Source organism: Macrobrachium rosenbergii, chromosome 58 (genome assembly GCF_040412425.1).
Source record: "Macrobrachium rosenbergii isolate ZJJX-2024 chromosome 58, ASM4041242v1, whole genome shotgun sequence".
NCBI classification, from domain to species: Eukaryota; Metazoa; Arthropoda; class Malacostraca; order Decapoda; family Palaemonidae; genus Macrobrachium; species Macrobrachium rosenbergii.
The window spans coordinates 22,217,080-22,232,444 of NC_089798.1; the positions used below are offsets into that span (position 1 = coordinate 22,217,080).

The 15,365-nt window shown below is 43.7% G+C and overlaps 1 protein-coding gene across 1 annotated transcript in view; it reads left to right on the forward strand.

Annotated features, from left to right (window-relative positions):
- Positions 1-1,817: 1,817 nt before the first annotated feature.
- rb (adaptor related protein complex 3 subunit ruby) overlaps positions 1,818-15,365 on the forward strand; it is an 819,028-nt gene continuing 805,480 nt past the window's right edge. The window contains exon 1 of the mRNA XM_067101830.1: positions 1,818-2,077. Coding sequence (XP_066957931.1) covers positions 1,974-2,077 — 104 coding nt within the window. The 5' untranslated portion in view covers positions 1,818-1,973. The remainder of the gene's footprint in view (positions 2,078-15,365) is intronic.

Consider the following 15,365-nt stretch of genomic DNA (forward strand, 5'->3'; position numbering starts at 1 on the left):
GAGTACGTATATGTACAGGAGCCTTCCGCTCATCTCCAACTGTCTCTATCTAGCAGAGGCAGGCCAGCTGCCTCTAAAATATTACAGAGATCTAATTACTTTAAGAAGAGGCTTATCCCTTCAAGCAGGCACATCTCCTGCATCAAATAAATTTCTCAATCAAAATACAAATAATAACCCAAATCAAAACTCATTTACTAAAAAACTAATCATCTATTGAATTTACATAACATGATACCCAAATTTACCCAAGAAATAAATCCGGTCACACCATGGACACTAAAAAGGGCAAAACTATGCACATATTTATCATATCTTTCAAAGAAATATATGTCCAACACAGAAATGTACCAACAACATGCCATGGAACACATAAGACGGAAGGGTAATCCCTTCATAATCTACACAGATGGATCCAAAATGAAGCTGGAGTGGGCTCATCAGCCTATTCAAGTGATAAAACTATCCAAATGGACCTTCCTCTAATATCACCAGTATTTACAGCAGAATTAACAGCCATACAATTGGCTCTCAAGATTATAACAAAAAGGAATTCCTTCAGCACTCATATTGAGCGACTCAAGAAGTGCAATTGAAGCAATAGGATCATTTAAATCAAATAATCACCTTGTCCAAAATATACAACGGGAAATACATCAGTTAATTACAAACGGCTTTCAAATTCAAATTTGTTGGATCCCAGCCCATGTAGGCATTGAGGGTAATGAGAAAGCAGATAAAGCTGCAAAATTGGCTTGTACAATCCCCCAACTACTATGAAAGCACCCATATCAGACTGGCTAGCATCAGTTAAACCCTTAATTTATAGGGATTGGCAAAATGATTGGACAAATATACCCCACAAAACAAACTAAAACAAATTAAGAATGAAGTTAAAAATGGCATTCTTCTACCCAAAAGCAAAGAATCAATGAGGTTATTTTAACAAGACTCAGAATAGGTCACTCCAGACTCACACATGGTCATCTGATGTCAACTCCGCACACAAACCCAATAATTTGTGAAAGATGTAACATCCCAGTAACAATCAAACACATCTTGATTGACTGTCCCAGATGGCATCATGAAAGAAAGACTTATTTACAAAATAAATCAATAAAGGATATTCTAGCAGAAGGTAATAACTTTTCAATTAATAATATCATTCTCTTCCTAAACAAAATTAAATTGATAAGTAAAATATAATTTTCCCCCTTTTTTTTCTCTATTTTTTCTCGATTTTTTTCTAATTCCCCTTTTTTTTATTATTTATTTATTTAGTTAACTACTTAATTTTGTTTATGTACTCTTTCCCCCTTTCTTTTCCCAGCCCGAGAAGAACCCTAAAAGAGTTCAGAGGTCTGGTTAAACAAATCATTTATAACTAACTATTGGTTATGTCAAGGAGTGTTGTGTAGGCTACTTACTTCCCTTCGGTACAGTACTTGGAAATATACACAATGGAATGTTTTTCTGCGTTTGTTTTATTTTCTACTTTATACAAAGTGAAGGGGGTTACATTATTGACGTTAAAAATACCCAAAAGGGTACGCAGGGAGAAAAAGGTTGAAAACCCCTGCTCTACTGAATGAAAATCTGATTCTGTGATGTCCCTCTGGTTGTTTTTTTTCAGTTTCTGCTTAGCCTCTATTTTAACAAATTAAAGTTAATATTTCAGAATGAATGTTTCAATCATTTACATTACGTCATTCACTTCTGAAGATTGATCAATCCCGCGTTTACTAAACTGTATATAGCAATACGTAGAAGCAAAACGTTCTCGCAAGCAGCATTCATAGAATCGGTCCAGCGCCCTCGTTCTTCTTCTTGACGTTGAGTGAGTGAGGGAGGTCTCTAGGTGGAGCCGAGTCAGGCCACCGACCGTCGAGCGGCAGCGGCATCCAGTCAGTGTTCGTGTTCCTCATTGGAAGTGCCAACGTCACCTACTGTAAGAGTCCAGGTTGTTAGCTCAGATGGCTTCAGGAGGGTCCTACAGTGGCGAGAGGCCGCCCTCGGTTGATGTGGATTATTCTGCGGATCCTGCGTCTGGAAGTTTCTTCAGCACAGAGTTTAAAAAGTAGGCAACTCAAACATATTGTCGTGGGAGGAGGCAATAGCCTAGGCTCCAACCCAGTTTTGACAGGCTGCTCTTATTATTATTATTATTATTATTATTATTATTATTATTATTATTATTATTATTATAGTCAGTTCCCTTGCACGCTACGCTGCCCACTGTAGCTTGTAAGGCCTGGCCTGTGGCGGAGTTGATGGTGATGAAGGCCCTGCCCCCCTCCTCCTAACAAGTGGTTCCATTGAATTGAAAAGGCGACAGGACACCGGCATTTCTCAAGTTGACGTTGTGTGTCGCTCCCCACCAATCTCATATCCTTTTTATTTGTGTTGGAAATGCCCTTTTCCACCAACCCTACATTGCCCCATGAAATCCCCTTTCTAGGTGTCAGTTTGTACATGAAACCATAATGTGGTCAGGGACTTGGAAGTCTCACTTTCCTACCTTTGACTGTTTGCCCTCACCATTCGTACTTTCATTTCGTCGCAGATGGGCGGCCCACCCCACAAGAAGTGTGAGTGGGCATTTTGGGCAGGGCCACATGCAAAATGAGTGGAATACTGGGATGTATTTGACTGAACTAACCTATTGTACCAGAACCTTACCTGGCCACGGGAGCTGCGGCTTCAACCCCCCCCCCACGTAGGCTACCCACACACCTAGCCGAGCAGAGGCTCTGAAGAATAGAATGAATAGATGATCCAACTTGGCTGCAATTAATGTAACGTAGCAAACCTTCTAGAATAGGGTTGTGACTAATTCTAACCACACCTCATCCTAGTCACAGTACAGTAAATGAAATGAAATAGTAGGGTTGCAGCTGAACCCAGCCACAGCTAACCTAATCATACCCAGGATTGTGGGGGGCGGCGGGGATTTTGCCACCTCTCTAACCAAAGGCACTGGAAAGAGAATAAGTTTGAGACCTGATGTAGCTATACCTAACCTAACTTAGGGGCATGTAAATTATAATAAATATGGTTGCAACCTAACCTAACCTAACCTAACCTAGGATGCCAGGTCCCTACTTGGCTGGGGTGTTTTGTCCCAATCTTAGACCTACCCACAAATATATAGGGCCTTACTCCCCTTGTGTATACAGTAATGCCACTTGTTCCTATGAGGATATAAACCTCCCTTTTCATATAACGAGCCCTCCTGCTGCACATGCTTGTGGGTGGCTGTGTACTGACTCGGAAAAGTAAAGATAATGTAGGCAGGGTGTGGGCATCATGCCCACTCCTCACTGGCCTACCCATGCCATTGTGATTCAGGGTGTAATTACATGTTGACACATCATAGGCTACTATATCATGAGTGACACAATGGGTAATTATTCGGAAGACTCCAGCCAGCCGTTTTTGCATGGAAAACCAAATTTTCTGGTAGTTTTTTTGTTGTTTAGTTGTGCTCTGATGATGATATCTGGCGCAAATGTATAGTTTGCCCCTTACTCTATATGTATGCAAAAGGAATGGGTAGTCTCGAGTACATCATGGGTAAAACGGGCGCTGCGCCTACTTATTTGCATTTTTTTTAAAGATTGTCGCAGGCACGTATATATGGCAAGCGGTAATATTAGCTGCTGCGCGCCGCCACAGGGGTCACAGGACATTAGCAATTAGTCAATGCATTAAAAATGACACTTCTAGACTAGATTTTGTTTTCTTACCTTACTACTCGGAGTCTGATGTTTCAGCAACACCACCAGGGTGAACGAGAACACAATCCTTGCCACACTTGGGACACTTCACCGTCTTTGGAAGAACGCCGTGATCTCTGAAAAATTGTACAGATTCGTCATTTTTCTTAAAAAACCAGCTAATAGCCTCATATTCAGTTACAGCACAACCGTCACAATTGGAAGCCATGACTACACTAACTTGGTTTTCAGTCTGAACCGGCTTTTTTCCAACGACATCCTTGGAAACACGAAAGAAAAGTACTGTATAAAAAATATCTGAATTCTGATTGGACGATTCAAAATTCAACTCCAGTAGGTCAGCACAGATAAGGAACAACTGAGGGGAACGCATGCGCAAACGGGTTGTTGTCGTAAAACACACCAACTGAAGTCCAGCAAAAAGCAGGTGCCAATAGTAATGCTTTTACTACAGGTACTGTATTCTAATTGAAGAATCTTGTTTAGTGGGTGGAGTCATTGCATGTAGGCGAAAATTGTCACAATGCGCATTTATCAGGAGTGAAAACAAACATACTGAACGTAATAAGAGCTACCCATCTTAACAGTGAAAACATAAACAATGGACTTAGAAAAACTGCAACTTATGTAAGTTTAGTATTTTTTTCTCTGTTATTAATCATTTGCGAAGATAATGCATAGAGAAGAAGTTTGTAGTTTTTATGTCTTTTATTCAAGAAAAATATAAATTTTAATGTAGAAGGTGGCTGGAGTCTAACGAAAAATAGCCACACAATGTACTGGCAACCTTTGTGCATTCAAATTTGCCGATAGCTATAAGTGTGGTGTGCGTATTACACAAGAGAGCGTTATTCATGCAGAAAGTGCTTATACTGCAATCTGAAAACAGACATTCAAGCTGTTATACAAGGTAGTTTACCAACAGGTAGTGGGAACCCCCACCCAACTGCATGTCTACAATCCACTTTGCTTCCAGCTGCCATCAAGTCCAGATCTCTCTGAGGACTTTGCTGACCTTGCTGTTTGAACTTTTTGATGAATGAAATTTGGTATTCCTTTTTCTTTTTTGGCCTGTTCCTACACAAGTACATTAGGGGTTTAGCTTGCAAATGCAAGCTGGAACAGTCATTAAAACTTATTGACAAGGTTGTTAGCTACCAACAGGTAGGTGGAAGTTCCACCCACCTGTCGGTCTGCACTCCTTTGCTCTTGGACTCCAAGAGATGCCGGCATCTTCCTTAGGCTCTCTGCTCCAACTTTTTGCCATTTTGCTTTTTTGCTTACTTTTATGTGATTCTTTGCACTTGAGTATTCTTTTTTTTGTGTGTGTGTGTGCCTGATTCTGGATTATTCCTACACAATATGCAAAGCACTGGTCCTTTATATAAGGAATTACTTTCAGCAAAGCTGGAACGGCCGTTAAACTTTCGAACAAGGTGGTTAGGCAGTTAACTACTGTCTGGTAGGCAGGAGTCCAGCCTGCCTGGATGTAAACATTCCAATATGCTTTCGGCCGTCATATGATGCAGATGTGTTTCCGGACTCTGCCCTGATCGGCGTTTTGCTTTTTTCCCGGTGGGATCTTTCTTGTTTTGTTCTTTTTTTCTCATAGCATATGCTTGTGTGTTTGATATTTTCACAGTATGCAAACCCATGAATCATCTAAACCTGTGCAGAAGGCTGTCACCCAGTGTGTGTGTGTGTGTCCTGGTGTGAGCAGCAAGGGTTGCACCCACTTCCGCTCGCCCTTTGATGTTGACCCTCTTGTCCTCTGCACTGGTTGCAGGCAGCTTGACTGTAATCCTGAATCAACTTGTATTGAGTGTTGTTCCTGGTCGCCTGTGCAGTGGGTGAAGTTTACTGGCAGGAGGCAGTACAAGAAGAAAGCTTCCAAAGCGTTGTCTGTGGGTTACGCACCGCTGATTATGCCTTTAGTTGCCAACCCCCCTCCTTCGTTTCTCCCTCCCACTGAACTTCCACGCATGGCTCTCTCTCCTTCAGGAGTGATCTCCTCTTCAGCTTTACTTGCTTCATCGGTGGGGGGGGGGTGGGGGAGTGACCAGGACGACCTTTGCTCATGGGTCTCCGCTTGTTCCGGGACGAAAGTTTCTCCCTCAGAGTAAGAGGAGTCTCCCTCCCTTACCCTGCTTTGTCTTCTCTAGGTCAGGTGGACGAGCTCCTGGAGACTTGGGCTGGCTCTCTGGTGTTCCTTCAGTACAAGGTCTGTTGGCGCACCTGAAAGCTTCACGCACGTTTGAGCTACCTGTTGTGACTCATGCCCCTGTCACTTCCACCACAACCACAGTGGCTATGACTGTGTTCGCCAAGGTCCCCACATCAGTGTCGACTCATGCTCCAACTCTGATGACCCCAGCCGTGGTAGACCAGACTGCTGTACATGCTCCTGCTCCGGGTTACACAGTGACCCTCCTGCTTACTGTTTTTGCTGCCCCTGCTGTTCCTGTTGCTCCCTCCTGAATGAGGGACCAGTTGTTGACCACCATCCTGAAGAAGATGGCGAAGAAATCGAAAAAGAGGAGTCATAAGATGTCGTTGTCTTCATCTTCGACTTCATCTGTTGCTGCCTCCTCCCCTTCTCCTGAGGCTCGCCTGCTGAAGAAGAAGAAGGAGGAGGAGGCAGCTTCTCACCCCCCCAAGAAGGCTTGCCATGGAATTTCTAAAGGGCTGCCCCCCTCCACAGGGGAAGCAGTGGGATCTCTCTTTGGCTCTCTCAAGTCTTTGGACTTGGGAACCGTTTCGCGTACCCCTCCGGGATCTCGCTTCTGAGGAGCCTCAAGTACACAAGCCCCCAAGGCTAGCGCACTTGAAACCAGCTCTGGGAAGCTCGCTTCCAAGACTGGTACACTGCCTGCCTCTTCCCAAGTTTCTTCAGACACTCGGGCAGAGACAGCTCCTGTTGATCGTTCTGTGCGAGATTCGGGAGCTTGGACAAGGTTGAGTCACTTCGAGTACTCGAATTTTGCCGGAACCTCGATTACCCCAAACCAGTATTGGAGAGTCCACTCCCTATTCTGGTTTAGGCACAGGAGAGAGAATGTAGGTGCTTCGTCACTTCATGCCAGTACTTCAAGTACTCGGACCAGTTCCCATCCCAGTGCTTCAGACTTGAGGGTCCAACCACTCAGAGGTGCAGTGAGGAGGTCCTCTGTGCAGTCTTCTTCTCACCAGGAGGCTTTGGCCTCAAAAAAGAATTGGGCACGTCAGGAGGACGGCACAAGTTCACGCCCAGTGCTGCCCGATCACTTGACTCCGGCCAGCCCTCGTTCACGTTAGCGTGATCGACCCCACTCACCGGAGGAGAGTGTTCGGATACGTTCACGTGAACCTCTATTCTCTCTTCGGGACAGCGCCTCACCAAGGCTTAGGCGCTTTCCTAGACCCGTGCTGCTGTCACCACTGTAGGTTGACTACCGCCCACGGCCCTCCTCTCCTACTGGTGCCTTGATCCCTTCACCTATCCCCTCAACCTCCTGGGGTTACACTGGGAGGCATGAGTTGGATAGGCGGGACTCGGATGAGAATGCTTTTTCCCCATCGAAGTTCTACCACGAAGGCCTACACCCCGGGTTCGGTTCTCAGACTGACTCAGTCATACACTGTGATCGAGGAAGGATCCAAGGGGTCTGTTGAGGTTCTCCCTCCTGCAGTGAGAGTTGATCAGGAGGACCACACCCTGGATGGACTCAAAGGTCCTTTTCCTCCAAGATTCAGAGGACCTTTTCCAAGATCATTGTGCTGATTCATCATAACAATCATGGGGAGGGGACCTGGCCTCTTCCGTTGATTGTCGTTTTTGCCTCGAACCTTTTTGGGGCCCTAAGAAGGAACCCAAAGCTTCAGTAGGGCTGGCATGGTCCGTGCTTTCTGAAGGGGTGCTCGAACAAATGAATAATCTGGTCTCTGGACAGGATAATTCTCATCAATGGAACCGTTCAGAGAAGCTACTTCCCCCTCCTCTGCCTCAACAGAAGCGTTTCTACATGCCCTCGGAGGGTCACTGCCAACTAAATAGTTCAACCTGGACCTGGTTCATTTAGGCCCGGGTTTTTCACTGCAGCAGTATACTGTGGAACGGGTCTTCCTCGTGTAGCAAGAGGCAGCAAACCTGGAAGCTACCGCTATGGCGGCTCTCCAGGCAGTCTCCTGGTTGGATCTGTGGTCCTTCAACAGTTTCCAAGGTTGCCACCTCCTCGGGTTCGATCACCCCTGGAGAGGACTCCGCCTTCAGGAGACTGTGCCAGTTTGGGGATAGGGCTGTCTCCTACTTGGCTCACCAGACAGCAAACCTGTGGGCAAACCTGGTGCTGAAGAGAATGGACGCTGTCCTGACTCCGATCTCCAGGTCTGTAGGACCCTGGTCGACTCTGACCCTCAGGAATGGACCGTTGCTGGGTTCCGCCTCTCTCTTCCCCAGAAATTTGTTACATGCCGAGGTAGATGAGGCGTGCCGAAGACAATGACCGCTTTGCCCACTAGACAGTGGCAAAATCTCTGTGTCTTTGCATGCCACTGCTGCTCAACCCTCGGGTCAAGTTGGCACTTCCTCGGCCCCTAAGAAGACCCAGGCTTCGAAGGGTGCCCATGGAAACACCCAGCCTTCTTCCTCCTCTGCCGAGAAGGGGGCACAGCCTCCTCTGCTGAGAAGGGGGCACAGCTGTACTCCTTTCAACCCTCTTTCCAATTGGGAAAAGGGGGCAAAGGTAAGAAGAAGAAGGGAGAATGCTAGGAGCGGCGTTTCCCTCCAGCTGCTGCCATTGGTGCAGGGATTGCCTGTCGAGCCAATAGGCAACATGGAGCAGAGTCCTGGGTAGTGTATGTCCTTTGGGAGGGCTATCTACGTCCCTTGGAGTCTCAGCCACCCCTCACCAACATCCCGGTCCATCCCGGCTCACTGAAGGGTCTCATACTCCAGGAAGTGGTCAGGTGATGCTGAAGAAAGGCGCTGTGGAAGTCATGTCGGATCGGTCCCCAGGCTTTTACAGCTGCATCTTTCTCATAGAGAAAGCCTCAGGGGCTTGGAGACCGATCACAGACCTCTTTCCCTTGAACCGATTCATTCGCCAGACTCAGTTCACGATGGGAACGACACACTTGGTGCTCACTTCCAACAGGGAGAACAACTTCATGCTTACAGTGAACTTGAAGGAAACGTATTTTCAAAAACCCATCCACCTGTCCTCTCTCAAGTACCCATGTTTTATCCTCAGGGGAACGGTACTCTTGCTTCCAGGTCTCGTCCGCTCCCCAGGTGTTCACGCGAGTGTTCACCCTTGTGTCAGCTTGGGCCCATTCGCATGGGATACGTTTGTTGAGGCATCTTGACAATTGGCTTGTCGTGGTGAGTTCTGCTTGCAGTTACTCCAGGACAAGCATCAACTACTGGAGTTTTCTTGCAGCTTAGGGGTCGCAGTAAATCTTGAGAAGTCCGATCTCACCCCCAAGCAGAGGGTAAAGTACCTAGGCATGCTGTGATAGATTTGGTAGCAGCAAAAGTCTTCCCTTTAGACTCTCTTATCAACAGGTTCAGGAAGGCAGCGCAACTGTTCCTGTCTCAACGGGAGCAGTCAGCTCACCAGCGGCAAGTCATCATCGGTCACCTGTCGTCCTTGGAGAAGCTGCTCCTTCATGGGTGGCTTCACTTTCGTTCTCTCTAGTGGAGAATGAAGGTCTGGTCTCAGGCTCGAGATCCCTAGTCCTTTCCCATTCCCCTTCTCAGAGGAAGTGAGACAGGACCTAGACTGGTGGATGGATGATATGAACCTCGTAATAGGAATATCTCTGTATACTTCCCCTCCAGATATGCTTCTGTTCTCAGACGCATCGACTGAGGGATGGGGCGCACACCTGGGAGAGTTGCTGGTGCCAGGTGTGTGGAACAGACAACAAGCACCTTCACATCGTCCTGGAACTCAAGGTGGCCTTCCTGGCTCTCCAAGAGTTTCAGGATCAAGTGATCGGACACTCAGTGGTGTTGATAAGCGACACCACCACAGTAGTGGCATATGTCAACAAGCAAGGGGGCCTTGTGTCCCTTCCGCTTCATCAGTTGACATTGTAGGGTAGAGCTGTCAGCCAGATACATTCCAGGCAAGAGGAATGTAGTGTCAGACAAGCTCAGCCATCAGGGTCAGGTGATAATGGTACCTTCACATGGACATTACAAGGAGGTTGTTTGAGTTATGGGGGCTTCCATCCATCAACCAGTTTGTCACCCAGCACAACAGGAAGCTTCAAGTCTTTTGATCCATCGTACCAGACCCATGGGCCACTGCAGAGGACGTGGTTCAACACCCATGGGACAACCTTGATGCCCACACCTTCCCTCAGTTTTGTCTGATTTGCAAGGTGATCAACGGCGTGTTGATCACCTCAAATCTCCGGATGACCCTGGTGGCTCCCAAGTGGCCACATGCCGTTTGGTATTCCAACCTGCTAGCTCTATACTTTCCGAGGCACTGAGAGGGATTCCCCCCGACACAACCATCTGTGTCAACCGCATGTAGAATGGTTCCATCAGGCAGTACAGTCCCTGTCTCTTCACGGCTGGAGACTATCCAGCATCTCTTGTGAGTGAGAGGCTTTTCTTGCCGTGCAGCAACAGAGATGGCTGGATGCCTCAGACAGTCCTCTGCAGCGGTATACCGGGGAAAATAGGCTGTCTTCTGTGGCTGGTGTCGTAGACAGGGTCTCTCTCTCCAGTTGGAGCCACTATTCAAACGGTCGCGGACTTCCTCATCTTTCTTCGCTGAGAGAAGCTTCTCTCCGTCTCAGCTGTGGAAGACTATAGGGCTGCCCTGGGCCTATTCTGTTGCTTGAAGGGAGTAGATCTCTCCTTTTCTCTAGAGATTTTGCTGCTTATGATTAGCTTCAAACAGTCTTGTCCTCCTAGGGACCTCAGGCCCCCTGAGTGGGATGTGACTCTCGTTTTGAGGAGCTTGACTCGTGCACCATACGAGCCTATATGAGAGTCGTCAAATAGGGATCTGACCCTGAAGACTGTCTTTCTGCTTGCCCTGGCATCGGCGAAGGGAGTAGGCAAACTTCATGGACTTTCCTTTGATGTTAAACACTAGGGGATGGGGATCAGTTATGCTTGACTTCGCTCCAGAATTCGAATAGGTTCAAGTCCTTCATGATCCCATCCCTAGAGGACTTTGTTGGTACTGATGCGGACAAGATGTTATTGTGTCTCTGGCCTGAGTGTTGATGATTCTTTGTTAGTACTGGCTCAAAGAAGTGTCTAAGAACACAGTCTCTTTCTGGCTTTGTGAGACAATCAGGAGAGCATACTCACAGCTGGCGAAGATGACACCGATACAATCTGCCCAACAGCTCACGAAGTCAGGGGCATTTGTCAATCCCCATGTTCCAGAAGAATCTGTCTGTTCCTCAGGTACTGAAGGCAGGGGTGTGGTCACGGCAGACTTCATTCACGTCCTTTTACCTATGGGACATTGCCGACAAGTCCTTGGGACCTGTGGTGGCTGCTCAAGTTGTTTAGCTTACCCAGCTCCACTAAGAGGACAGGTAGTTTCTCACCTAAGGTGTACAGTTATGAAAGTAAGAGTGTTTGTGTGAGTGGCTGGCCTCCTCTCCTCTTCGTTCCTCTATATCCTTCATGCTCTTTTCTCCAGGCAGAGAGTGGGATTCGAGCCATCATGCACTGGAACTGGCGATCGGTGCAGGTAAGCGTCACATCGAGCTTCCGTTCTATTTTTCTATTCTTAGACTTATAGGAGCAGTCCCACCCCTTCCTCAAGCAAGGGGAGGAAGGGGACTTGGACAATAAGACAAACCCAATGCTTGTATTTGCTTTTTGTTCCTACACAGTACATTTGCAAACCATCGGTCCTTTACAGTAGGAATTACTTTCAGTGCAGCTGGAAACGGCTGTTTAATTTTAAACAAGGTGGTGAAGTGTGTAGACAACTACCGACTACGGGTGGGAGTCCTGCCCACCCATTCGGTGTACACGTACTTTGCTTTTGACCATTGGCGAGGAAGGACATATGCTCTTCTCTTCTCTATCTACTGTTTGACACTGTTTACATTGTAGCGTATTGTTGATATTGCTGATATGTGATTATAACGTGTTATAAGCAAATACAAACACCTTGTTTTACTCTTTAAGTTTACGGTTTCAGTATTCTGATAGTGGTTCATACTGATATACGTTAACCCTATGACTTTTATTAGCCAATAATGTGTCATACTGGTTTTATTGTTGCCAAGGCAACGAGCTTAAACTGGTTTTTCACCGCGCTTATGTGTTTTGCTCTGTGACATGTTCTCTCGGAGAATTTTATTCCTTCACTGTACAAACGAAGGTTTGCATGCAGAAATTTTCTCTGACGTTTGTAATGTTTTAGTATTTTTCAGTTATTGCAGAGCTCGGGTGCCTGGGAAGTAAGGGTTCTCTCTGTGGCGATACTTGCAGTATTAGATAAGACACGTTGAAGAGGTAACCATGTCACCTATGCTAGTTCCAGGAAGTTATTTCTTGGACTAGTTTGTACCTCTCCCTTGTTTCTTTGGACACTGATAGAGAGAGCAACTGACTCCTCGTATACACGACTCAGAAGCTCAGGTGCGTGAAACTCCAGAGAGAATCGTGTCACTCTGGGCATTCAGTTTCTTCGAAACCTCAAGTTACCTTTACCAGTACCGTGGAGTTACCTTCATGAACTGGTATAATCCTCCTCCTGCTCGAGTTTCCATGAACACTCGAGCGGAGGGAGCAACCGATGATTGATTTGCTCGTGACTTGGGAGCTCCAGGTGTGTGAATCTCGAGCAGGACTCGCATCACCACTGGTACCCTGGTTTTCTCGAAACCTTGAGTTACCTTTACTAGTATCGTGGGGTTACCGCCATGGATTTGTATAATCCTTCTGCTTGAGTTTCTTTGGACATTCGGGTAGAAAAAGCAACTGATGATCAATCCATTTGTGACTCAGGAGTTTTGGGTGCGCGAGTTTCGAGCATGACCCGCGTAACCTCGGGTACTTGAGTTTTGTCACCTCGGGTACTCAAGTTTTTTCAAAACCCAAAGCTACCTTTCACCAGTACCATGGAGTTACTCTGTGGACTGGTATACAGTGGGTCCCCGGTAATCATGGGGGTTAGGGACCACAACCATCCGCGTTAAGCAAAAATATGCAATGAGTTGGAACACCCATCTAAAAACGCTTATAACTGCCTGCTTCAATAGTTCAATCACCAAACACCCCCTCTAAAACTGCCTATAACTGCCTATTTTAGTAGTCCAAACATCAAATGTACTTTAAACTATTATTCTAAAACCCTTTAACCCTTAAACGCCGAAGCCCTATTTACAAAAACGTCTCCTGTATGCTGGCGGCGTTCGGGAGGTAGCGCCGAAGCGGAAAAAAAAGTTTTTTTCAAAAAATCACAGCACGCTTAGTTTTTAAAATTAAGAGTTCATTTTTGGCTCCTTTTTTTCTCATTGCCTGAAGTTTAGTATGCAACCATCAGAAATGAAAAAAAATATCATATATAAATATTGGAATATATGACAGCAAAAAAAAAACTTGTATATAATTGTATACAAATCGTGCTGTAAGCAAAATGGTTAAAGCTAATGAGTTAATTTTTTTTAGTTGTATTGTACACTAAATTGCGATGATTTTGGTATATAACAGATTGTAAAACGATTAAAGCAACACAGAGAAAATATTATCACAAAATGATGCATGAATTCGTAACGCGTGGACATAAAAAAAAGTTTTTTTCAAAAATTCACCATAAATCGAAATATTGTGCTAGAGACTTTCCAATTGTTTCAAAATGAAGGAAATTGATTGAATATTACTAGACTGTAAGTGTTTTAGCTTACAATTGCATTTTTTTACCATTTCGATCGAGTTAAAGTTGACCGAAGGTTGATTTTTTTCTATTTATCATTATTTATATGAAAATATTTCAAAAATGGTAAAAGCTAAAAGCATCATTTATTTTTTGTTGTATTCTACATGAAATTGCACACATTTTGATGTATAACACTTTATGTAACGAATAATATAAAATGGCGAAAAAATTACGACAAGGTGACTCAAGAAATGCCAGGATTTTCAGCGGAGTCCACACGCGCGGATCGAAGGAAAAAGTTTTTTTCAAAAATTCACCATAAATCGAAATATTGTGCTAGAGACTTTCCATTCGTTGCAGAATAAAGGTAAATGATTCATTGGTACTAGAATGTAAGAATTTTGGCTTACCATTGCGTTTTTCGAGCATTTCGGTCGAGTCAAAGTTGACCGAATGTAAAAATTTTGTCAGTTATCGTGATTTAAATGAAAATATTTGAAAACTGTTAAGAGCTAAAAGAATGATTTATTTTTTGTTGTATTCTACATGAAATTGCGCACATTTTGATGTATAACACTTTATGTAATGAATAATATAAAACAGTCCTTAAAAATTACGGCAAGGTGACTCAAGAAATGCTGACATTTTCAGTGGATTTCCGCGCTGAGCGAAGGAAAAAAGTTTTTTCAAAAATTCACCATAAATCGAACTATTGTGCTAGAGACTTTCCGCTTGTTGCAAAATAAAGGTAAATGATTGATTGTTACTAGAATGTAAGACGATTGTGTTTTCGAGCATTTCAGTCGAGTCAAATTTGACCGAATGTTAAAATTTTGTCAGTTATTGTGATTTAAATGAAAATATTTGAAAACTGTTAAGAGCTAAAAGAATGATTTATTTTTTGTTGTATTCTACATGAAAAATTTTGATGTATAACACTTTATGTAACGAATAATATAAAACAGCGAAAAAATTACGGCAAGGTGACTCAAGAAATGCTGACATTTTCAGTGGATTTCCTGCGCTGAGCGAAGGAAAAGTTTTTTCAAAAATTCACCATAAATCGAAATATTGTGCTAGAGACTTTCCGTTTGTTGCAAAATGCAGATAAAGGATTGAATATCACTAAAATATTAGATGCGTTTTTTTTTTGCTTACCCAAAAAGACCCAAATAAATAAATAAAAATATATATATATATATATATATATATAAATAAATATTAATAAAAAAAATATATATATATATATATATATATATATATATATATATATATATATATATATATATATATATATATATATATATATATATATATATATATATATATATATATATGACTATTTATCACATCACCGTGATTCATATACAATCAGAAAGCAAACTGGCCTGCCAAGAAATAAACGTCCTTTAATATTCAATTCACTCTACCTCGAAATAATATATTTTCATATATGTTACCGAAGGGAATTTTAGTTGATAATAAGTCACAAGTGGCGATTTCGTTAGTGCGTCACTGTAGTCCTGATTCCTCGTCCGTCGCTGGTTCGAAATTCACGGGACGGTGGACTTATTATCAACTAAAAATTCCTTCGGGTAACATATATGAAAATATATTATTTCGAGGTAGAGTGAATTGATATTAAAGGACGTTTATATAAGCTTTATGATTATATATATATATATATATATATATATATATATATATATATATATATATATATATATATATATATATATATATATATATATATATATATATATATATATATATATATATA